Source organism: Anarhichas minor, unplaced genomic scaffold (assembly GCF_050575085.1).
Source record: "Anarhichas minor isolate MPS153535 unplaced genomic scaffold, ASM5057508v1 ptg000020l, whole genome shotgun sequence".
Taxonomy (NCBI): domain Eukaryota; kingdom Metazoa; phylum Chordata; class Actinopteri; order Perciformes; family Anarhichadidae; genus Anarhichas; species Anarhichas minor.
The window spans coordinates 2,327,688-2,353,259 of record NW_027466466.1 but is presented as its reverse complement, the minus strand read 5'-3'; the positions used below and the strand labels follow the sequence as shown (position 1 = coordinate 2,353,259).

Sequence of the window (25,572 nt, the reverse complement as noted above, 5' to 3'; positions counted from 1 at the left end):
AAGTACGTACTTTCCCACCTTCCCACATACACACACACAACATTTTTTTATATAGCTGCAGAATATGAATGATTTATATTTTCAAGAGACCTGTTGAATCAGCTGTTTTTGAGCAGTTTTTACTAGAAACACACAAGCACAGGAGATCAAAGAAGTACAACCACTCGACAATCCTCTCAGAAGACCAGGTTTTCTCGAACAACAAAGAGAAGCCTATATAGAGACCAGGTAACGGTTTTGAGTGACTGGACAATGTGTCATAGAAGTGTAATGTTACAGCCCTGCCTCCCTCTCTCACCCAGACTCGCAGGCCAATGGCAGCACACCACAGTCCCCACCCACAGCCACAGGCTTTAAAACTCCTCGGTCGGTTTCTTCTCCTTTCTATCCACTCTGGTCTCTTTCCCTCTGCCTGCCTGCCCTGCCTGCATTGCCAACCGAGTCATTTCGGTCTGACCTTCCCAGACTCATCCAGAAGAATCTCCTCCAGATTTCAGAATGACCAGTTACCAGAGCAGCTACAAAGTGAGGAGTTCCAGTGCCCCGCGGAACTTCAGCAGCAGCTCCTATTCCGGATCGGGTGGCATCAGCAGCCGCAGGAGCTACAACGTCAAGAGTTCCTATGGAGGAGGCAACAGGGGCTTCGGGGGCATCACCAGCTCCTCCGCCTATGGCCTGAACTCAAGCATGGGCGGCGGTGGCATGGGCGGCGGTGGCGGCATGGGCTTTGGCGGTGGCATGGGTGGATCAAGCATGAGTATGGGTTACGGCGGTGGCATGGGTGCTCAGGCCCCTATCACCGCCGTGACTGTGAACAGGAGCCTTTTGGCCCCCCTGAACCTTGAGATTGACCCCAACATCCAAGTCGTTCGCACCCAGGAGAAGGAGCAGATCAAGACCCTCAACAACCGCTTCGCTTCCTTCATTGACAAGGTATGAACTTGTAATCGAGGGCCTGAATATGTTTGGGTTCTCTTCACAAGGACAGAAACTTATTTTAAGTGCGTGGAAAGCTCAGTCACGGTGTAGTCAGAAAAGTGGAATGTTTCTCTCCAGCTGCTGAGAAACTGTTATGCAATATTTGATATAGAGGTCCATATGTTTGCCACATGTCTTACAATGCTGATTTCCCCCACTATTTGCTAGCACTGGATAAAGTTGATCCCCCCCTGCTCTCGCCACCTCCCACAAAGGCAGAAAAAAATAAAATGTGCCGTCGCTCAAAGTTAAGGTTAGGCTGTCTATCGTTTGGCTCAGGCTGCCCTTTTATAGTGATGAAAAACAGACTTGCAGTAAAGGAGAGACTGGGAAAGACAAATACAAAGAAGGAGAGAGAGAAAGCTAAGGGTGTGTCAGGGCAGAGCTCAGGGCTTGTGATACGAGTTACCTTGGGAATGATCCCTCCCTCTGCTGGGGTGTGGCTCTTTGTGCTTCCCTGGTGGCCCCCACCCCTCCCAAACACACACACACTACACGCACACACATACACGCACACACACACACACACACACACACAGTCACTACTGAGTGCCATTGTTACCTTTAAAGATAAAACTTTCTTTCACAGTGACACATTTTAGTGTCCATTGGGAGTTTGTTGACTTTTAATCATTCAAATCAGCATGTTATACTCAGGGTGGTGTGTGTGTGTGTGTGTGTGTGTGTCCTCTGAGGCCTCGGCAGTGGGTTAATAATTAAAACGGTTTCATGTTCTGGTCAACGTCAGCTGACTGGCTACGTTTCAGCTCTCCCTCTCCCTCTCCTGTCGCAATGATTGCAACAAGGAAGATAATGCGCGTTTTGCATGCTTCGACACAAAGCAGATAAACCTCCTCCCTTCTATCACCTGTTATCTCGCCGTGTTTACGCCGGTTCAAATCAAGAAGTTCTTGGTTGGATCCCACCTGTATTGTGCATTGTGTCAGATCAGGGTTCACAACCTTGCTTTTTTACTGTTCACAAATATGCAAACTTCATTTTTCCCCCTCCTCCTCCTCTCCACTCTCTGCTTTCCTTCGATCATCACCTCGATAACACAGTTAAATATTTACCTTCCTGCATCTGCCTGCCTGCCTTCCTGTCCAAAAACAGGAAGACATGCGGGAGAAGGGTTAACTGGCCCTGTTCCTCCAGCTACTTTTTCCAAACCTCGTCCTAGCCCCCTCCCCCTACCTCCTGTCAGGATGCACTAGGTCAGGCCTTCCTTTGGAAAAGCCCGTTCCAGTCTGAAGCCAACAGCAGCTTACAGAACTCCAAAGTTAGATAAGAACAACAATGACTGGAGACGGGGATCGGTAGGCATGGTGAGGTTGATCCTGATGCTTGAGTATTTGGGTGGCGATGTTGTTTTGACACGGCAGAGCAGTTACATCATACCTTTTCGTAATAATTTATAACTGATGACAAGGACTCCGTCTTCACACTCATTAACACCATAAACAAGCCTGTTAGAGGCTTTTTGGATTGGTTGCTCACTCACAACTCATAATAAATACCTTCTTTTTCCACGCATCAGGTCCGCTTCCTGGAGCAGCAGAACAAGATGCTGGAGACCAAGTGGAACTTGCTGCAGGGACAGACCACCACCCGCTCCAACATCGATGCCATGTTCGAGGCCTACATCTCCAACCTGCGCAGGCAACTCGATGGCCTGGGCAACGACAAGATGAAGCTGGAGGCCGACCTCCACAACATGCAGGGCCTGGTGGAGGACTTCAAGAACAAGTAAGTGTGCAGGGCTGCAATCATGGGCTTAAAAAACGAACTGTTCCATGCAGAGTCGGGCTCGTTCTGCCGCATAAAGAAGTACACTGTTTATCTACTATTCACCTTTTTCATTTCGGTTGCACTGGACGATTTTCAAAATGAGTAGAATCTTCATTCATAAATAAAATACAGCTGGAGGTTTTTTTTTGTGTTTCGAGACTAGCCTCGCAGCGCACTGAGCTCGCCTGTTTTCGGACTACTCCCGACATCTGTCCATTATCTTGCGTCATACACAAACTGTAGGGAATTACAGCACCGAGGAGGCATGTTCCAAACACCCATTGCAATACATTACATGTGACCGAAGGTAAAAATCATTTTACAGAGTTGGCAGAGCTTTACACGCACATGTCTCCAACACAAACAGCTACGATAGTGCCAGACATACTGGGCAGTTGTGCAGAGACAAATGAAGCGTATCAGCTGAATTCAGGGGGGGAGGGGGGGCGCTCCCTCCAGGGAGAGATGTCAGACCTCTCAGGCTTGGCCCTCAGTCAACCTTACTTTGTTTAAGGCAAATGTCCCAAAGGAGTTCAAGAGTCAGGGATGGACTACTGGCGCCTCCTAGTGTTGCATTGGTATATAAACTAAACAGGAGCATGAGATGAGTCTCTATGTGAACATTCAAAGCCTCACCATGAACTGTATTGTTTTCCCTCTCAGGTATGAAGATGAGATCAACAAGCGCACAGAGTGTGAGAACGACTTTGTCCTCATCAAGAAGGTAAACATCAGCATTTACTCAACTTGCCTTTGAGTTGGCAAAATATAACCTCTCTCCTGAAGAGTTCTTTGTGATGCCCTATTCTAATAAAACTTGTATCGGTTCCAGGATGTCGATGAGGCCTACATGAATAAGGTTGAGCTGGAGGCCAAGCTGGAGAGTCTGACAGATGAGATCAACTTCCTGAGGTCGATCTATGAGGAGGTATGACACAAAAATCATCTCAGTGGTGTTGTTTGTTTACCTGATTTTCTCAGAATCTGTTTAGCATCTTAACTCGCCTCCCGTGCCGGCCCTTGAAGCGCACTTGCCGGATAGGTTTCCTCGATGAGGTGGGGTTTACCAATCTCTCTCCTTGTATTTCTTCAGGAGCTGCATGAGCTCCAGGGACAGATCAAGGACACTTCAGTCATCGTGGAGATGGACAACAGCCGCAACCTGGACATGGACTCCATTGTGGCAGAAGTCAAGGCTCAGTATGAGGACATCGCCAACCGCAGCCGCGCCGAGGCGGAGACATGGTACAAAAGCAAGGTGATTGGGAGCTCCTTTTGAATTCTTATTATGTCCGTGTTTCTGTCATTTCTTTATCTAGAGAGATACATACGGTGTGTGTTGCAAACCCTACTTGCCATGTGTATCGGTTAAATTTATACTGAAAGGAAGCTCAGTAGCATTCATTAGTTCATGAGTTAGCACATGCAGTGTTCTGATCGATAGGGTTTCCAGTTTGTAATGTCTGGTATTGTTTTTTGTTTAGTATGAGGAGATGCAGACATCCGCCAGCAGATACGGAGATGACTTGAGGTCGACCAAGACAGAGATCTCAGACCTCAATCGCATGATCCAGAGACTGACATCAGAGATTGATTCCATCAAGGGACAGGTATGGAAAAAAAGTGTTTTGGCGACATGGTACATGAGCCATCATATATCGTTTGTTATTGTCATTTAACAATCAGAAGAGTGAACAAAGCCTTATTTTTTTTGGTGGGGCATTTTTCTTCTCCCAGCGCGCCAACCTGGAGGCCCAAATCGCCGAGGCCGAGGAGCGTGGTGAGATGGCAGTGAAGGACGCCAAGGCCCGCATCAGGGACCTGGAAGACGCCCTGCAAAGAGCCAAGCAGGACATGGCCCGCCAGATCAGAGAGTACCAGGACCTGATGAACGTCAAGCTGGCTCTGGACATTGAGATCGCCACCTACAGGAAACTGCTGGAGGGAGAGGAGGACAGGCTGGCGACTGGCATCAAGTCCATCAACATCTCCCAACAGAGCAGTAAGTCATCGTCGTCGTCCTTGCCCTCATTGACTGAAGTCTACTTCTAGCCGACCAACTAACGGTCTTCATTGATTGGATTTTGTTACATTTCTTTGTCAGCTTCCCACGTTTGACTGTTTTCTCCTGTCTCTCAACAGCAAGCTACGGTGGTTACCCCACGGACAACGTGAAGAGCAGCTACTCAAGCGGCTACTCCAGTGGTTTCAGCGGCGGGTATGGAGGCGGATATGGCGGGAGCATGAGCGGCGGTAGCATGGGCGGCGGCTACAGCAGCGGCGGCGGCGGCGGCTACAGCAGCGGCGGCGGCTACAGTAGCGGCGGCGGCGGCGGCGGCTACAGCAGCGGCGGTGGCTTCAGCAGCGGCAGCACCGGCGGAGGCTACAGCACCACCCAGAGCAAGAAGAACGTTGTTATCAAGATGATCGAGACTAGGGATGGAAGAGTGGTGTCCGAGTCCTCTGAAGTCGTTGAGGATTGAGCTGTCAGGTTTAGAGGTGTAGATACCTGTCTGCTATTATCTCCTCTGCCTCTCTGGTAGTTTTGTACTTACAGTCCCCTTCCCCCCCCATACCCCCAACTATGAAGTAAAAACGCTTGCCAGCCACTCTCCTAAACATTTACATGAAGCAATAAATGATTCTAACACTACCAAAGATCTGAAAGGGACCAAAGAATTTATTTTGTATGTATGATGTCCGATTGTCTGAACTAAAACAAAGTAGTTTTGTCACAGAAAGTGAGATAGAAACTGGGCAAATTGCAACTAGGAAAAAATATATATATATAAATATATAACACTCCCTTGAAATCTATGAAACAGCTATTCCATGCACAAAGGGCTGTTTCCTTCAACATGGTGTTGCGTAGACAGTGGTGTTGTCAAAGGAATGTGAATGTGCTGAAACAGTGCTCAACCAGTGTCTTAAAAAATGTCCTGCAGTAGGTAGTGCATGTCTTCCCTGTGTGTGTCCTGTAGCTGAAACTGTTTGACCCCTTAGGAGGCTGCCCGCATCATACTGTTGTCCTGAGGTGCTGTTTTTGCTACCAAACCAAATAAAAAAATGTGTTTACTGAAGGAAAATTATGCGTTTGTTTTAATTTCTTGATGCCGATGACTCAAAGAGAGATGTAGTTGAAGTAAATTAGAATATATCTGAATCTGACCGGAATGAATCAAAGTACTGAAGCAGTCCAGACTGTAATCAGGGACAGTTCTGAGTCATTCTTTTAAATCCAAAGGAAAATTAGAAACTAACACTATCTTGATTAATATGTTTGAAAATGTACATGTATCGAACACTAAAAGCTTCAGTGCGTAGCATTTACTACTGGCAGAAAGGGAATAAAATATTATGAAGTATGTTTTTTTTTTTACCCGAAATAGTCGGGCATGTTCCTACAGTAGCCCAGAACGGATAAACCAAACACTGGCTAGCGAGCCAGTCAGGCTTGCATCGACCACAGTATTTCTTCTACAGAAGTAATAAGTTTCAGTCGGTTCCAATCTTTAACCTTGCCACTAGATGCTGCTAAATCCTACATTCTGTCCCACATGTAAAAAAAGAAAAATGAACACACCAGTATCAGTAACAGCATTATTAGCTGATCCGGATTAAGGTGAGGGTTAGGATCTATCAAATCTTGTTTCTTTTGTGATCATGGTAAAAAATTATTCAATGAAATGACACTTCTCTGGCCATAGTGATCATTTCAATGAAAACATACAATACACCTTTAATACTCTACATAGTAACATAGTGTGAGATGTGGTCACAGTGTACTTAAAGTAATTAAAAGACAGTTAAAGGGTAACAGAAACCTAAAATAGTGGGCAAATGAGGAGCTAACTCTGTGTTAATGATTAGAACCTGTTTATTTATGGGTTCACACCCAGTTTAAACTGTGTTCTATCACGGAGAGGGAAAAAAGTCCTAATAAGGAACACTGCTATATACCCTGGGTGTAGCCTTTGATGTTTTATTGACAGTTCATGGGTCTAATTAGCCAGTTAACAGCTCGTTGGGAGAGTGCCGACCTCTGAATAGGGTCTACTTGAGTTCAAAAAGTCGGCACTCTCAATTTGTCTACGGTATAGACCTTTTTCACCTGACATTTACACTTACAAACACGATTTAATGGATCACCGCCATTGCCGGAATTTTGCAAAGCAGAAACTATTGCGTTTGAATTGTAAAGAAGAAGCAATCCTGTTTTTGTAACTTATTTTTGTAGATGTTTCACTGTTAAATCACATTTAAACTTTATCATCTCCTAAAGTTATTAAGAGGATCGTGTTAGCAAATTAGTCCAAGGAGCTACGTTTTTAGGTTAGCTGACGGGGAGCAACATTAGCCTTCATTTGGAGTGGTGCAATTGTTCACTTTGATCGTGACTTGAAGGGTAACTTTGATAAAATTGTTCAAGCTGGATCCTATTTAAATTTAAATAAGTAAATAATGTCGACAATTATTGAAATTGGAAAATAAGTGGAAAGGACCCTATAGAGACATAAAACATTTGTTTTTACCTTTCGCTCGATCAGGTCTGTTTGTTATTAACTGATTGGACTTTGCAGGAGACACATAATTACAGTGCCTTGCATAAGTATTCACCCCCCTTGGATGTTTCATCCTTTTGTTGCTTTCATACATGAAATCATGGTCAATATAATTTGGCTTTTTTGACAAGAATTTGCAAAAAAATCCTCTTTAATATCAAAGTGAAAACAGATTTTTACAAAATAATATCAATTAATTAAAAATATATGAGGTAAAGTAAATGATTGCATAAGTATTCACCCCCTTCAGGTCAGTATTTAGTGAATGCACCTTTGGCTGCAATCACAGCACTGAGTGTGTGTGGATGTGGATGTGTCTCACTCAGGCTGGCACATCTGGACACTAAGATGTTTCTCTATTCTTCTTCAAAACAGCTCAAGCTCTGTCAGGTTGCTCAGGGATCGGGCGTGAACTGCTCTTTTCAAGTCCAGCCACAGATTCTGGATTGGATTGAGGTCTGGGCTTTGACTTGGCCACTCCAGAACATTCACCTTGTGGTCTTTGAACCATTTCTGTGGAGCTTTTGCTGTATGCTTGGGGTCGTTGTCTTGCTGGAGAATAAATATTCTCCCAAGTCGTAGTTCTCTTGCAGACTGAGTCAGATTATCCTCCAGGATTTGGCGATATTTTTCTGCATTCATGTTCCCCTCTACCTTTACAAGCCTTCCAGGGCCTGCTGCTGAGAAGCATCCCCAGAGCATGATGCTGCCACCACCATGCTTCACGGTGGAGATGGTGTGTTTGTGGTGATGTGCAGTGTTTGGTGTTCACCAAACATAGCGTCTGGTCTGATGGCCAAAAAGCTCAATTTTTGTCTCATCAGACCAAATAACCTTCTTCCAATTGACATTGGAGTCTCCCACATGCCTTTGGGCGAATTCTTTCTACAGTGTCTTTCTCTTTGCCACTCTCCCATACAGCTTCGACTGGTGAAGAATCCGGGCAACAGTTGCTGTATGTACAGTCTCTCCCATCTGAGTCACTGAAGCTGTCAACTCCTTCAGAGTGGTCCTAGGTGTCTTGGTGGCCTCCCTCATCAGTCCTCTTCTGGCCCGGTCACTCAGTTTGTGAGGACGGCCAGCTCTAGGAGATTTAAACAAGTGCCATACTCCTTCCATTTCTTAATGATGGACTGAACTGAACTCTGTGGGATGTCCAGTGAGCTGGAAATATTTTTGTAGCCATCTCCTGACTTGTACTTTTCAATTATCTTTTCTCTGAGTTGCTTGGAGTGTTCTTTTGTCTTCATGTTGCAATTTTAGCAGGAATACTGATGAACCAGAGACTGGACCTCCCAGACACAGGTGTGTTTATACTACAATCACTTGACACACATCAACTGCACTCAGGTCATCTCCATTTCACTACTTGTGACACTGCTGGCATTAACTAGCTGGACTTCTGTTGAATTAGGTCAGTCACTTTAAAGCGGGTGAATATTTATGCAAACACTTATTTTACACTATATATTTTTAATTAATTGACATTAGATTGTAAAAATCTGTTTTCACTTTGACATGAAAGAAGCTTTTTTTGCAAATTCTTGACAAAAAAGCCAAATTATATTGACCATGATTTCATGTATAAAAGCAACAAAAGGGGAAATCATCCAAGGGGGGTGAATACTACTGCAAGGCACTGTATATATATATTGGGAAAAACATGACTCTAAATGAAGTTTCCTGCATTTTAAATATATTGGTTGGCATAGCCAGACAGCTTGAATGTTCGGACAGCTTGGAATGATGAAATGGCCAACAAGTCGTATTCTGGTTTAATGAGGAAATTTCTACCGTAAATGTGTTTTTAACTTACTTGTTTGTGCGGAAAATTTCATTTTGAGGGGAAAGCGTCTTTGCACATGGCCAATATTTTTTTTGTGTTGGGTATTTATGTATATATAAACTGATAAATCATGATTATGCAATAGGGTGGTTGGTTGTGACAGGCAGCTTGAGTGTAACAGCATCCAGGTTAAGATAATAAAACAATATTTCATTTTCTTTTTGCAATTGACCACCAGGGAGCAATGTCACACCACTAGAACTGAGTATGTTACCCTGCAGGTCAGGATGAGCTCTCTCACAGGAGCCCGGCACACACTCTTGGTGTGTGTATAGTCAGCGCAGTAATAGTTTGAACATTTTGGGGGAAAATAAGGATCTATTTTGCAATATTTTTGTAGGCTAATTTATTTTGCATATGTTAAGCATGCTGCAAAGACGGCTTGACAATTTGAAAATGTTTTACAATATATTGACAAGAACTACCTGGGCAGTCATTTTGACCGTTCTCAATTTTGCAATGTAATAACTTTGTCTAAACTAAATCCATGTAACTACAGGATATATTTTATTATTATTTTTATTGTATTGTGATGAAGTGATTAGAAAACAAGTGCAGACAAGAACATGAACTCACAAACAGCTATGGGGATAATACAGATATCCCCATACTCATACTTACATACATACACATATAGAAGATGAGGGAAGCAAAAGGAGTAAACAAAATATAGATAATAAGATGGTGTAAATAGAGTAAATTAATTAAACAAATTCCAATTAAAGTACACATAAATATAAGATAAATGAATAACCCAAATAAATAACTGAATTAAAAAAAAATCTTTAAATGGCTATTTAGTGGCTCCCTTACTGGTCTGGTGCCTGCCCCCCATACATGATAATAGCCATATTTTATTCTAACATTGTTATTTTATTTAAATTACAAAAACACAAAATAGTCCACAACCGTCATATAGGCTACACCGCGTACATTATCATGTGTTTTCAGGTAATTAACGGCCGGTGGCAGGGGAGGGGGGGTGAGTATGGACCTCAAGTGTGGACGTGATATAAAAACATTCTTATGATCATGAAGCCCAATGTTCCTGTGCACTTCTCTGGTTCGTCAGTGAAGTGTATGAACCAAACTGCAGACTGGAGTCTCTGAACGGGTCAAACGCGGGTTGAACGTGCATCGGCAGGTCGCGTTCAACCCGGCGTGTGAACTGGCTGTGTTGTCACTGCGCTGTATCTTTATGAACTATGGTGATCTGACCGTGGATCACATCTCTCGGCAGCGTCCAGGCGCCGTCTCACTCCCTCTTCCTCTTCCTGCACTTCTCGTAGGCCTGCTCAGAGAACTGAACATCCAGTGGGCCAACTACTATTTTCCAGCAGAACGGCACCAGTGGAATCACTGTGCATACTTTTGTGACATTCTGTGATGTTTATTGACGGAGCAGCTTTGACCGACAGAGGCACTGTAGCCTTCAGTGTTGACTCTCGACCAATAGTGCTGTGGGCGGGTCATTGAGCGAGGCGCCATTAGAGATCCATTTATTCTTACATTTTATAGTGATTCTATTCAGACAATGTATAAGCGGTCGTAATGACCGAAATGGTCACTAGTAGATATATAATTCGGGTAGTTCGAGAGTTAAAAAGCGGGCCGCATATCACCGCCACCGCCCAGAGTCAGATCAGCAAACTTTCTGCTGTTAGACCCAGCGCTCAGTGAAGCCCCTGCAGCTTTTGCAGAAAGTGAATCCTGCAAAGTCTCTTTGCATCACACCAGTAGTCCTACAGTCTACACATTTGTATTGCAAAATATCAGCATCGACTAAAACAATCGCGGCCTTTTAATGAAGATTACCCAGGAGGACGGATCAGCGAGATCCAGCATTTCATAAGGGAGCAACCTGAGCTGGCATCCATTCCCTTCTTTCCCACAAGGAGGCAGCATTGTGTTGTTTGTCTCACCGGCAGCCTACACAACAGGACCCTTTTAAAATCCTGTACCAGCAACCCCTTCACATGTTGGTGACTTGTCGCTGTTAACAGTTTTGAACATGAATGTTGTCAAATGGTTCTTATCAGAAAATGTCCAACATTTTGCAGGAAATGCGTCTCAGATGTCGATCCAAAGTCTGCATTTTGTACGGGCACATGCAGGGCGAGGTATGAGAAGGGAGTGTCTTTGAACATGAACAGTAACTTGACATTGTCTTGACTTGACAGCAGGGGCGTTTCTAGGATTCAAAGAAAGGGGGGGCTTAGCCCCAAGGGGAGCGGGCGGCAATTTCCATTGTTTCAGACAGGTCATAGATTGGTTCAATGAGAAAGAGTGTGATTATGCTCTGTAGTTTTGCTTGCATTCAGTATATGATAACACAAGAGACAGAATTTGAGGGTCATAGTGAAATTTGACAACACAAATATGAACTTTTCTCTACATAAAGAGAGAGAAATAATTTTCCTGCTTGTAAAGGAAAGACGGATAAACTAGCTTTCATATCCACGTCACTCCCAAATCCTAATTCTTAAAGGGACCGCACACAATGGATGGAGAATGGACCTGGCAGTGTCAACTTTTGAGTTGTTTACTTGTTTTATTATGAGCAGAAGGGAATAAGATTTTGATCAATATTTACATCTATTTTGTTGTCCGTGTAGTTTTTACATACCAGTGATATTTTACGCTCATTTGGACACTATCACTGAGATAAAGATGAACTAGTTCAGTGTCAAATATACCATTCAATGGGAAAAAAACATGAATAACAAAAATAAAAAATCTGGTCAATGAATTGGATGATATACTGGTACAATAGCGTTATGAGGGACACTATGACATTTAGTTTTCACTAGCATTAACTGATTATAAACAACAACATTCTATAGTGACTTACTGTTTTGAAATACTAGAGAGATATATTAATGCAAATACAATATTCCCTTTCATTTGCCTCAAGTAAACCTAAATTTAAGCAAGTAACAATCGTCAACAACTACAGATAGCCACATTCTGTAACTACCTGTACTTACAATTTCACTCCGTGGATCATTTACTTTGAGCTAAACTCCTTGGCTATAATCCTGGCTGTCGTTGACGAGAGGGATTACTTGGCAGAGTGAGAAAGCCAGCGCAGCAGCCTCCCCAAGGTCCTAGTGCCCGGGGTTTATATCGTTAAGTATGATGTTAGGCTATTGGATTGTAATTTGAAGGGGGAGAAAACATACAAACCAGAACGCACGCACATAACATGTTAGAGTTATAAATAACTTGTCCATGTGAGAAACAATAGTTTAATCTAATGACATTACAAAAATAAAAATAAAAATAAAGATAATCTTGTTTTAAAGCCAATAATGCCAAATTAATTGGGGTGGGCTGAAGAACATTTTAGGCCTAAAATAGGTCTAACGACGCCCCTGCTTGACAGTGTTTTAAACCCCAATGCACTCGAGAGAAGATGCAACTACACAAAGATACAAAAGTCTCATTAAGTCAAATATATGCTGCTTTTCTTTACACCTCGAGTCAACCAGCATCTGTTTATGCACATTAAATATACATGAGGTGAAGACTCCAATCTGGAGGTGTGTGTGTGTGTCTTTTGGCTCCCTCTTCGTGTGTTCATACGAAGATGGTTATGTAACTTGGCTGCCAAACATGTTCCATCATTTACACACAGGTAGACCTAAACCAACTCTGTGTGTGTGTGTGTGTGTGTGTGTGTGTTTAGATGGTTATGTAACTAGGCTGCCAAACAAGTTCCATCTTTTACACGCAGGTAGACCTGAACCAACTCTTTTATTTATTGTCTTTGACATGGGGGGCACATGTGACAGGATAGCCCTAATCCTCTTCCATATTATTGGGCGTGCTGGTTTCTTAGACTAAATAAGAATATGTTTTAAGTCTGCTTTATACCCCTGCGTTGGATTGCCCACTTCCTCGTAATGTGACTACGCGGTGCAGCCATACAGACCTCAACAACTGTGATTGGCCCGCTTGGTGGTCGCTCTTGGGCATGAAGGTGACCGTCGCTTGTTTTCCGTCTGTGCTCCAAACACGGTTCAGTTCTAAAAGTAAATGAGGTATTTTTCTGTAAAAGTGCAGCAATGCATTTCATCTTAAAGCTCTACAACATCTGTCTCTTTGCTAAAGAAAGATTATTTCCATGACACTCCCCCCCCCCCCCCCCCAATTAGTTTCATCTGAATGCCACAGTTCCTCTGAGTTGATTGGAGGTTATTCAGACCACCTGTCGGCTCCGAATGAGAGCAGCTGGATGCATTTCCCCTCCTGACCAGTCAGGGGGTGACGGCGCTCTTTCTTTTAGGGCTTAAGAGAGTTGGGGACCCGCACACCCGGGGCATTCTGGTCCTTCCTCGACTTAATGCAGACCTCATTGCAGCAGAATCAGCCAGAAACTCTGCTCTTCAGGCCCCTTGAGACGTCTTTGCTGTGTTAACCTTTTTCTGATTGAGTGTGAGGTTTGAAACTCAGCTGGAGTGAATATTAAAGAACACCTTTCCTCTCGGTTTCCTGCATCAGAGCAGACATCCGTGCTATTCCTGCAAGAGTTTGTGTTTGTCTAACGAATACCTAACATGCAGGATTTATTTTGTTTCTTTTCATTGAAACCCCCTTTTGTACACATTTCCTTATTATCAAAGAGGCTTCTTATTATTTAGTGTTTTTATTGAGGAGGCACTTGTGTGATTTTTTTCTTCAGGTAAATGTTTCTGTGTTATGTGGTGGGAACTGGTTCTCTGGCTTCTTTTCCGATCAGATGAACTCTGGGGAACCGTTACCGTCGCAACAGTAACCGTTGTCCAACATTCATTGGCTCCGACATCCAAAGCTGTGCGTCCAGCATGATTGCAGTCGCCGTTGTCAACACAGCGGCTTAGAAACCCCTCACCGTCGCATGAAGCTCTAGTGTAAGTTCAGTCAGGAAGACTCTACTGTTGCATACTTAGGCCTGTAGTTTAGCCAATCATGATGTCAGCTGTTCTGATCAGCTGGTCACATGCATCCGATAGCACAGCTACACGCCTACATTTTTGACCAATCATCTCGCTGCTGTCTTTAGATAATATTCTCTCTCTGCCTTTCATGCTGCTTTCACACGCACCCCTCCACCTCCCCATCGCCTCCCTTCACAGATCCACCAGCGTCCTCAGTCTATCTGATCTCAGCAGAATCATCAGCCTCCAGCGGACTCTGTGGGGGGGGGGGGGGGGGGGGGGGTTATCTTGCTGCTGCTGAGGGCTGACTCCCCTCCATTACAAATCTGCCTGTAGAGTCAAAGAGCCAATGACTAGACAACTAGATATCTATGTGTTTTCTTTACAAATAAATACATAGGTCAGTTTTGACCAGGAACACGAACACATGCTATTTTGTGGCACAATTAAAAAAATTTAAATGGTTTCAAAACAATTTGACACAGCAGAGCAAAGACAATTTCAAAATGTTTAATGTTGACAAAAGTAACAAAAACTTTTTAAGTTACTACAAGTAACATTTATTTTGTGTTGAATTTGGGGGTCCCTGTCGACGAAAGAATTGAAAATGTTTCCGAACACCAGAGTCCCTTTTAGAAAACCCCTCATTTTACTACAGCAGGGTCTGACAGCCTGCTATGCACAGTCCTGGTTCTGGTTCTCCCCTGCCTCCCTTCCCCTCAGCGATAAGTTTCACAGTAAAACACAAGCTTTCATGCTTGACTTGTATGTTCTGTCAAAGCTACTCTTACACTCTACTGATTTTTAAAGGCACAAGTATTTCCCACATATTTTGACAGTGCAGGGTATTAGCGTTTTCACTCACAGAAACTGGGACAGCAGCCAAGATGCCACATCATAAATCTTGTGTGTCTAATAAAAGCAAATGGAAGATAAAGAAGCAGGTGTCACTCACTTCGTGCTCTGTTATGACAGTCGACGACAGGTGTTTTGTTTTACGCGTCATCTGACTGTTCTGTCAAATACAGTTCAACAAGTGTTCAACTTTAATTCATCTGTGTTGTATGAGGATTCGGTTTGTCCTTTAACAGTGGTGGAAGAAGCCCTCAGATCCTTTACATTCACAAAGGTACTATTAGTATAGAGTTAAAAAACACTCATGTGGTAGCTGACGTGCAGGAGAGGAGCTGCAGGCGGATGCACCAGTTGAACCAGTTGAACCAGTTGAACCGTTTGGGGCTTAAATGGAACCGCTCCAGAAGCTCTTCTTGGACTACATACGCGAGTACTCTACCAAAAGCCAGGCTACTGGGGGGCTAGTGGATGCAGCTTCTGATTATGAAAAAGCCTTGGCAGAGGAGGTACACCCTATGGTGGTGGAGACCTTTCATCTTTTCCAGTCCTGCATTCAATATCCCACCTCAGGAAAGACGCAGCAATCAACAGATTGTTTACTGTTTGCATTATATCATTGGATCATTGTTACTCATGCATAAACAAGTAGAGTAGAAGACGTTCAATCCTGCATCATAACTAATGTCTGTGGCCCTGTCTGGGTTGACAGGTCTTACTACTGGTTGGTCTCTTGGTCTTGGTCATCTAATGGAGGAGGGTGGAAACAAGGCCCCCTAACTGGTTATTTCAACACACAATAATGTATCATTATTTTATAGATATGTTTAGAATGCAAAATCTGGATCTGTAGAGTAATTAGGGGGGTAGCTGTCGGATCAATTTAATAGAGTGAAAATGTACTCTATTGCCCTCTAAACCGTAATGGAGTAGAAGTATAAAGTTGCATCAAAATGCATAAGTAAAAATACAAGAAACTCAAAACTAGCTACTATGGGAAACTTTAACCTTGTGTTGGTTTTGGCGGTCCCTGTGGACAAAAGTGTTCGTGTTTCCAGACTCTCTTTAGAAAACCTCTCATCACTGCAGCAGGGTCTGACAGTCTGCCCCGCCCAGTCCTGGTTCTGGTTCTCCCGTGCCTCCTGGGCCTCCAGCAGCGCGATGGCGGTGTCAGCTCCCAGCGGAGCAGTGAGGAGCAGCTCTGCTCCTGAAGGAACCTCCCGCCGGAGCTCAAACTCAGGTCAGCGAAGGTCAGCGAAGCCGGATCTGGGTCTGTCAGTGGTGGGCTGGACGCTGCTGGAGGGCCCCGCTGGAGAGGTTTCTGGTGAACCTGAATGATTTCACCAGAATCAGACCTGACAAGCATTATATATAACTACATAGACAAAGCCAATGGTCTCGTTTATTCATGAAGGTCATATAGAGGCATCAGTATTATATTCAGACTGTTTCACAATCAGGTAAAAGTTCCTTACAGTAACTTTAAGTACAGCACTTGACTGATTGACTTTCTACCACTGGCCTGCAGTGCACACTTCACTTGTAAGATTAGCTCTATGCTTACATATACACATTCATAAACTTTATCACGACAGCTGAAATTCTCCTCGAGGTGTTTTTACATGATAATCTCTCCAGGGGCCTTTCATGTCACCCAGAATCCCCCATATATTTTGTATAAAACTAGATGAAAAATGTCCGATGAGAAGCTTTAAGAGAACCAAAGGGACTTCTCGGGCGTGTGGGGGCACAGGACAGAAACCATGTCAGCACTTTCATTGTCATCTTAACAACTGACTCACCCAACAGTTATTACAGCTTGCACATGTTTCTGATCATTGCCTGCAGGCAAGGCTTGTTTTGTTTTGTTTTTTTACCGCTACCAACAGAAAGCAGGTTCAGGCAAGACATCGGCATAAAACCAGTCAGATTTGACTGCAGTTCACACAAAAAAGGAAAGTAGCTCTTAATAAGAGTTCCAGGTGGATTCATTCTTGTCAGAGCCTGTCTTCATGCAGAGGCTCTTGCAGTGCACGGCAATAGCAGTGATTTGTAGAACGCACAAATCCATCTTTAACAGTCTTCTGTAGTTTTCTACTCAAAGTGGGAACAAATAATGCAAAATAGCCTAAAAGTGAAGTGTTTGTGCATGTTTGCGTGGGCGTGAGTGTGTGCATGGTTGTGGGAGAAGGGTGTGGAGGCATAAATCAGAAATAAGAGAGGTTGATTCCAAACCACTGGAACATGTCGTAAAGTACAGCAGATCAAACAGGTTGTGTGGAGAGGAAAGCTACAACAGGGCACCCAGATCTCACAAAAGATGTCAGGTTAAAAATATATATTCTTTTTAATTTAAAAAAAGTGACTGTACTTCTGGTTTAGTTCGGCATCATGGCAACAACCACAAAGGAATGTACACACCCTTGGGAGGGGTTATTTTCAGATTGGCCTCAGATGTAAAGACATTAAATCAGTGCAACTAAATACTCTCTGTAAACGTGCTGCAACAACGGATTAATGCTTAAAATATATATAACATAAGGTGACGTCTTTTCAAACTTCCTCATTTGAGCGAAAGTAGAGTTATTTATTTTTAATCCATCAAACACATTGCGGTGCCAACTCTGTTGTGCAACATGAATTACTAAACTATGTGACCAATGTACAAGCCAAGATACTTTAGAGTTATCGCTAAAAATGGCATTGATCCAATATGATCATGAAGGGTTTAACCAAATACAGTTCTTTATTTCTTATTTTACAATAATAACTCATCCAGCTGTCTTTGTGTGCAGATTTGCGGTGGTGTGTGTTCCTGTTGTGACGCTCTGAACCATCGATGAGCTGAAGCTTTCTGTTTGTTCAGCTGTCGTTATCTCGTTCAACTTGGCTCAGCTGTTTCAGGGCTATGAGACCACTGAAGTGACTGACTTGGACAATATTTACTAATCACAACACCCACTGATCTAAAATCACCTTCACCCAGCACTTAAGGTACATCTTTTGTTTATTCATTTTTTTTACTGTTAATTTTCTTTAACGCCTCCATGTTACTTCCAAACTCAATAAAATGATGACGTTTCTGATCCTGAATAACGTTTCATGAATACAATTCATATCAGCCTCATATCACGCTTGCAGAAAAGCACTTTGGCGTTGTGAAAACGATTGGTTGGGTTTCGACAACAAAGCTACTTGGTTAAGGATTCAAAAAAGAATAAATAGGAAAAAAGAACAGAACATAACAACTGCAACAACATAACTGCCAAAAAATAAACAACAACCTCTCTTAGCGGACTTTCTTTTGTAACATAACGTAAAAAAACGCTACGTAAAACAACCTTGTGTAAAAAGCGTAAAATCAACATTTTCTTTTGTTTTCAAGCAGGACATGAACAGCAATCTCCTGGGTGAAAGTCTTGAGTTTGTTCGTTATCTACCACGAAACTTTAACAGTCGCTCAATAAACTATGTAACTTGCTTTGACTGAATGGAAAAAAGGCCACATTTACGTATCCATAGTTTGCACGTTCAATGCAAATACTTTTAAAGGACCAGTGACACAATGGGACGCATTGAAAGAGCAAGTCTTGTTAAAGTGCCTTGCAGCTTTAGGAAAGGTGTAGTCTCTGAAGTGAAAAGCTCACACCTGTATCTCCTGCTTGATGGGAGTCGACTGAATAAAGAAAACACTGGATTTCGTTCAGACCCTTCTACTCACAGCTCTGTGAAAGAAAATCTGGGCCTTATGACTAATTTCAAACAGTTTCAACTGCCAAAACAATGAGTGGCTGATGTGCTTCGTTGACTATGAGGCATTAGTGTTGTTGAGTTCCCATGAAGAGGGATTGGAAGAAGGAGGAGGCCTGCTCTGCATCCTTTATAAGATCAACAACCAGTATCAACCGCCCTACCGTAGTTCATTACTTCATCCCTGACGGTTAAACCCGCCACATTAGTAAAATCTGCAAATTTACACAGCATAACAGAGATTGAGGGATCTAGAGCCGTGTTAATTATGTAAAACAGAACTATGGTGATACCCATTACATTTCAGAAATCGAATGCAGAAATTGTTTTCATGTTAATACTCAAGTAAGGAAGTTTCATGGTGATATCTGTTGGTTATTTTACCATATTCCCCTGTAGTGTCTTCAAAATGTATGTCCTTTTACAATACATATCATTCAAGGCCTGTTTTTTTCTCAATCTGAGCCAGACATCTCCACTTCAGCAGCACTTACATACATCACAGTTTCCACTTTCATTCCTATCTATATTTTGAAGACTTTTTAATCCTAAAAACATGGCAATTTGTTGACAGTATTTTTCGATTTATGGAGTGATACAAAGAGACATCCAAAGTCCCCTCAGTAAAAAAAATTGACCAACAAAATGAAACGATAATGTTGAACCTGGCTTTATCCATTGTTCAGATATCTGCTCTGGAAGTGTATGCTAATTGGCAGATATTTAATGAGATAATTCCTCATTTGCATACTTACACATAACATTGCAGAAACCTTGTAATACATAAAACAATTGTAGAATTGAAACTGGGGAAGTTTCATGGCGATATCTATTAGTTAAAACTTTTACCCAAATAACATGTAACGTCTGACCTTAAATTAAAGTTACCAAAGACAAGAAATGAGGTGATAATTTAGATTGACTGACTGAATTGTTTGTTGTTGTTTAAAATATTTCTTTCATCATAAACCTGATAGTGTCAGTTGTGGCTTCAGTATAGTTGATAGCCAACAGGAAAACTTCGTGAAAGTGACTCCTGTGGAATGCAGTTAATTGCTCGGTATGTGTAGTTAAACCTCCTGGCCTTTTTTGGAATGTGTTGAAAGCTGGAATGAGTTGAACCATTGGAGGAGAAAGGGAGAGAGTGAAAAATGAAATGTGCCCTTTGCAGATAAGCGTAGAGGTGTGGTTTTACCTTGAGGTGGTTGGCATTTTGTTCTGACAGAGCTGTCCTATATGTCGCCCAAGGCGTACGATGATGTACGGTAAAGGCCAAAGAAAAAAGAGGATGGGCTGAGATGACAACTCGTACAAAAGAGGGAAATGGTGGGTCGGGACTAGGTTTGTCAAGTTGCATTGCTTAACGCAGTCCCTGCAGCACATATACTTACCCATTGCACAGATTTGGTCTTTCAGTCAAAAAGTGTGATTGTGCAATGCAATAGTTACTATGTAAGTTATCAATACACAGTGAAATGTACTAACATTTGGGTGAGCATTGTTATTGGAAGCCCTGTATTGAGGATTAATGATAACTTTATCCCCATTTATGACAATTCAGGTTTGAGAATGCAAAAAGCAAATATGTCCATGATTCAGATGTAAGTGGGAAAGCTTGTTTACCAGGACAATTCCTACTGAGGTGATTAACCATGGAGGAAAAAGAGCAAATAGTAAAAAGTACCTTCGTGCAGTGAGTTCATGGGAGGTGTGGGCCAGGGTGGGGCGTATTTGGAATGGTGCTTAGCGTAACCACCTTGGTTAAAAAAAAACAACTCCCAGCAATTAAAGCATCTACACTATTTCATCTCACTGAACTGAACTTAACTGTTTGCCAACATCAACAAACAGAAAGTTTTTTGATTCAACTAACAGCTGGCGAGATCGCTGGGTAAAAGAAGCCTTGTGTTGATTGTTTGTGTAGTTTTCTCTTATGCAACCATGAAGAAACCGGTCACCAAGAGAGCACTTTATGTGCACAGCATGAAACAGATATTCCAAATATTCTTTTTTAAAACTTGTTGCCAAGATACAAAATGAGCAGGACATTTTCACAAAGTAAAAATCAAACAAACACCAGACTTTCACCCAGTTGGCCACTGTCCCGTGTGAAACTAAAAGTCAACGTTGACTTGTTTTACTTTACTTATCTAACTTAGTCACTTAAATCGTCATGTGAGTCGTTAGTGAAGTTAACATCAGCCACAATCTTTCACGACACTTAACTTAGTGGTTTTGTTGCCTGAACCTAACTTCCTGTGAATTTGGAAGTTTGTTTTGAAAAGATATGTAATCAGTGTATATTTACACGCCATAAACACATCCAAAACTGTCGCTAGAGGGGTAAGTAGAGTGTCACAGTTTGAAGCTTAGGTACACCCACCAAGTGTTGATATTTGTTATGTTGGGAGCGAGACTGCGTTGAAAAAATGGCCGTATAGGACGTCTGTGCAGGCAACATTTTACAACCCATACTTGCGTTTATTGTTAGGTGGCGATCTCTTGTGGGCATAGTAATTATGGCTGGATGCATGGGTGGGTCAAACAGACACAGGACTGTGTGAAACCAGAAGTCAACGTTGACTTATTTTACTTAAGTTAACTTCCATGACGTACTTTACTTGCACTTCATGCTAACTTAAAAACAAGCTGTGATGTATGCAGGAAATCGCCCTGAAGTGGTCGTATTAGACATTTCATGCAAACTTGCCAAAAACAAAATTTAACTTACCAAGCTATCTGCCCGCTCTGCAGCGGCTGAGTTGAGGCGAGGTACAGCAGTTTGTGTACTGCTAGTTACATTAGCCGTTAGCAGTTAGCCAAACACACTGTCCAAAACAATAAAAGTGAGCCGTTTGAGTTAAAGCAATAAACCATTGTGGGACATTGATAAAAGCAACACAAGTGTTACAGCATTATTACTTACTGGCCCTATTTTTGGGTTACCCAAAAGGCAATGCAGCTTGCTGCAGCAGAATGCAAAATTTGCCGTTGACAGACACAGAGGTGCACACTCACGTAAACGATCGATTGCATGATTCTCCTGGAGATAATAATAAAAAGAAATGTGTAGGTAATTTGTATTTTTGCTGTTTAAGTTCCACAATTGTACAGTAGCAGGGATATCTCCGGTTGCGTTATCAGTATACTTTACTTAAAGTGTCACAATAAAGCCAGGGTGATCTTTGTATTTCAAGTTGCACACAACCCGCATAAAACCGCATTTGTACTTCTAAGATTGGCTTCCCAAATTTCAAGAAAGTGAGATTCAATGAAACAAATTTGTCGCCAGCCACATCCAACCACATTCATCCAAAATGGACAATATACATACTGTACCTTCTGAGACTGTCACATAAATTGACTTCATCATTTTCAGGGAGCGACACAGTGACAGCTTGGAATTAAAGCAATAAACCATTGTGACACTGATAAAAGTCACCCAAGCGTTACAGAGAACGCTGAAAATTGCTACGTACTGATACTGACACATTACTGAAATGATTTGTTCAATGTTTGACATGCAGACCATCACAGTGAACGTAGATCTACTGTCATGGATGAGGCACAGCCTACGGGCTAGCCTGCTGGAGCCGTTGTGCATGGTGCCAATGATGAGAAAAGTTATTTATATAACAGCTGAACTGTGGCAAGTTTCCTCACGTTCTGAGAGCGAGAAGGTACACAGAGAGTGAGTCCTTCTCCAATTCATCCCTGGGGTACATTCAAATGAATAGTTTGATGAATAATCTTCATTTGTGTGTGTGTGTTCATTTTAAATCCCATGCGGTGTCAGGACATAATGCAGTATGATTTATGATGTGGAACATACTTGTTATATGCCTGAGGTGGTTCTAGTTATGTAAGCTTATAAGTCTTGGTGCTGACCTGTCCAGCAAGTTTGCAGCATGAGTTTGTTAGAGTGTGTGGGTCCATACCGTAAATCTGTTGTTTCTGCATCTTTCCATGCCACACCTACAATCAGAGATGCATTAAATTAACAATCTTAGACATTCTTTGACTTGGTTTTTTATTTAGATTGTGTTATTGGTTCTCATCATTCGCATGTGGTGTTGCTGCACTTCATTTTCAAGAGGTCACTACCTGTAAATGAATCAGTGTGCCCAGTACCATAGTATTCTATGGACCAACCCGTTCTCACTCCCTGTATTGTCAAATCCCAACGCACCATTATTTGGTGTAATGAGCGTAAATTGTACGTTTTTGATGATGATGTAAGATTATTTTGAGACATAAATTTGACACTATGCATGTTATGAGTGCAAAAGACACCATGTATGTAGTAATGAGAGCAATCTGTAATTTTTCTAACAACAGAAAAGTTTATTTTGAAAAGACACTGCATGAAAATTGAGTAAACTGTAAGTTCCCTGTAAACACAAAAGTTTATTTTGAAAAGACACTGCATGTAATGAGAGATACATGTAAGTTTCCTGAGAACATGGAAGTTTATTTTGAAAAGACTATGCATGTAGTGAGAGCAAACTAATTTTCCTGTGAACACTGAAGTTTATTTTGAAAATAAACTATGCATGTAACGAGAGCCAACTGTACGCTTCCTGTGAACACCAATGTTTAATTTGAAAAGACACTTTGCATGTAATAAGTGAAATCTGACACCACACATGCTAGAGGGGTACCTAAAGCATCATAAATGGAAGCGTAGGGCCACTGATCAAGTGCTGCCATTTGATGAGTTGGGAGTGAGAATGTGTTGCAAGGATTCCTGCTAGTTGCTACTACTGGCTGACTGGCCTTGAAATGTGGTGCAGGCTAAATATACATAGTGCCCAAAGCATTGCTCATGTTGATTTTGGTAACCCTTGTGTCTTGTAACAACAAAATGCCAGGCATCTTAGTAATTGGCACGATGTCAAAGCCTCATGGGAGCTGTAGTTGTTGAAGCATTTATTTTTCTTGAGAAGTTTTCAACTCTTACTAATCAGTCAAGGTGGATGATATCACCTGAAATCACAATTATTTGTCACATTTACCTCGGTAACAATTAATACTTTTTTTTTTTTAATGAAATACGTCTGTGCATATATACTGTATATTTTACTGAACGATTGACAAAAAATCATTTATTACGTTGCAAAGCAATATTTAAGTTACATATTCAGTAGCTTGGAACACTTGGAACAGATTGCAACCAACTGAAACCAGTGTATTACCGTGGCCGAAGCAAAAACTTGAATGGCCTTATCTAGAGCCAGCGTTTGGTTTGTCTCTTCTGGGGCTACTGAAAAAAACATGTCGGTGTGACACGGCGGACTCCATGAAGAGGACCCACTCCCTATATGGACGTGAAGAGTTCAGGTCATTATACTGATCTAGGTTTATATGGCTTATATGAATCTAAAAGCTTGGGACAGGATCATTGCTATACAAATGCTGTTTAAATAATTTGCTTAAAGTAATTGAGTATTCATTCTTACAGTGTTCATTTTGGGTCTTTTCATACATTACAACACATGGAATTGTTGTTGTTTTTACTTTACTCCTATGATACTTTGCCTCGTGGTAACCAGTCTAACACACTATGCCTTTTCAGTGATGGCGAGTCAAGGTGAAATCGGCTCCATTTTACATCTCTTGGGACAATTAAAGTATTAGATTTTAGTAACACTATTAAAGCATCTGTTATTTCATTCCATCAGCAGGATGTTTGAGTGAATGGAGTGAAAACATTTCAACAAATCTGCTCTAACCTTTGAGAAAAGAATGGGGTCTTGTTACTTTGCTTTACTGGTCCAGGGATGAGTTATAGGTGACTTCAGAGTCAACCCCCGCCACTGCACTCAGACATAGTCAGTATACAGACATGATACAGGGGAGTAACTGCAGGGAGTGACTGCAGCAGTGCTTGCAGATGTCATGTGCTTAGATTATTTTGTCGACCTACCCGTCTACATTCAGGAAGCAGGTATTGTTACCAGGGTGTGGTTCTTCTTTCCCAGCTCTCAGAAACAGTCACTGCTTTGATGCATGAGCACACGCACAGAGCTACCCTGTTTTTTCTTGTCAATGAAGGCAGCGAAGAAATATGCTAGGACCTTGTTCCACGCTGCAATCTTCAAGTTGAAGCTTTGCCCTAGCTGTGCCAGTTTGCCCTCTGGCTATCTCTGGCTGGGTGTGGTTGTAAAAGATTAGAACTGCGGAAAGGTGTATCCTAATGAATGGCACATTGTCAGAAAGCTTATTGTGCCGCATTCGTGGCCTGAAGAAGAAGAGACAGCAAGGTCATGGGTTAAAGATGCTGCTACTCTTATTTGATGGGTCTGCAGCTCTGCACTCTGCACGTTGATTTTTGAAATAAAACGACTGTGAAGTGTTGAGCCTAATTTTGAGGGTAGTTGTACCCAGGAGCTGTTTTATACCTAGTCCCCCTAGCAATGCAAATACATTGAACACATTTAGATCAAATAGGGTGATTATATTTATAGTTACGTTAACATGGACAATGTCCGTTCAAAAACCCGGTCATTAAAATTGTATTAAATGCGCTGTGAGTCTTACACATGAGGCAACGTTGCTGTGTTCATGGTAGTTAACCTTCTTAATTCTTCTGAAGGTGTGGCAACCATCATAATCTTCCCTTTATACGGTGGAGAGAATTCCCCTCTGGCTTGATGGACTCGATCCACTAACACTCCCTTGTAGTGGCTTTTGTAGAGCAAAGTTATTAAAAAAGGCTGTGTCTGTGTGTGAGTGTGTGTGTGTGTGTGTGTGTGTGTGTGTGTGTGTCTGTGTGTGAGTGTGTGTGTGTGTGTGTGTGAAAGAGGGAGTAGTAGAACTGAGGGCAGTAGCCAGCACCACGCCTTAATCATAGAATGTAACTGTAGCACTGACTGTT

General features: G+C 42.2%; 1 protein-coding gene and 1 long non-coding RNA gene across 2 annotated transcripts; one reads left to right on the top strand and one right to left on the bottom strand.

The window, feature by feature from the left end:
• Positions 1-397: 397 nt before the first annotated feature.
• Positions 398-5,852, top strand: LOC142954450 (intermediate filament protein ON3-like). The gene is made up of 8 exons (XM_076095465.1): positions 398-933; positions 2,516-2,724; positions 3,430-3,490; positions 3,599-3,694; positions 3,860-4,024; positions 4,251-4,376; positions 4,504-4,768; positions 4,909-5,852. The coding sequence occupies exons 1-8, from the start codon at positions 499-501 to the stop codon at positions 5,247-5,249; spliced, it is 1,698 nt and encodes a 565-aa protein (XP_075951580.1). The 5' UTR covers positions 398-498; the 3' UTR covers positions 5,250-5,852.
• Positions 5,853-14,607: 8,755 nt separating this feature from the next.
• On the bottom strand, positions 14,608-24,776 carry LOC142954487 (uncharacterized). Its single transcript, XR_012955712.1, has 3 exons — positions 24,622-24,776; positions 22,634-22,670; positions 14,608-16,275 (listed from the first exon to the last, which is right to left on the bottom strand). It is a non-coding gene; the product is annotated as an uncharacterized LOC142954487 (long non-coding RNA).
• Positions 24,777-25,572: the final 796 nt, after the last annotated feature.

Bases quoted from the DNA above. Each gene is read 5' to 3' on its own strand.
- LOC142954450 (XM_076095465.1), top strand. From the start codon at position 499: ATGACCAGTTACCAGAGCAGCTACAAAGTGAGGAGTTCCAGTGCCCCG. The intron at 4,025-4,250 runs GTGATTGGGAGC...TTTTTTGTTTAG, and splicing joins AGACATGGTACAAAAGCAAG to TATGAGGAGATGCAGACATC. The intron at 4,769-4,908 runs GTAAGTCATCGT...GTCTCTCAACAG, and splicing joins CAACATCTCCCAACAGAGCA to CAAGCTACGGTGGTTACCCC.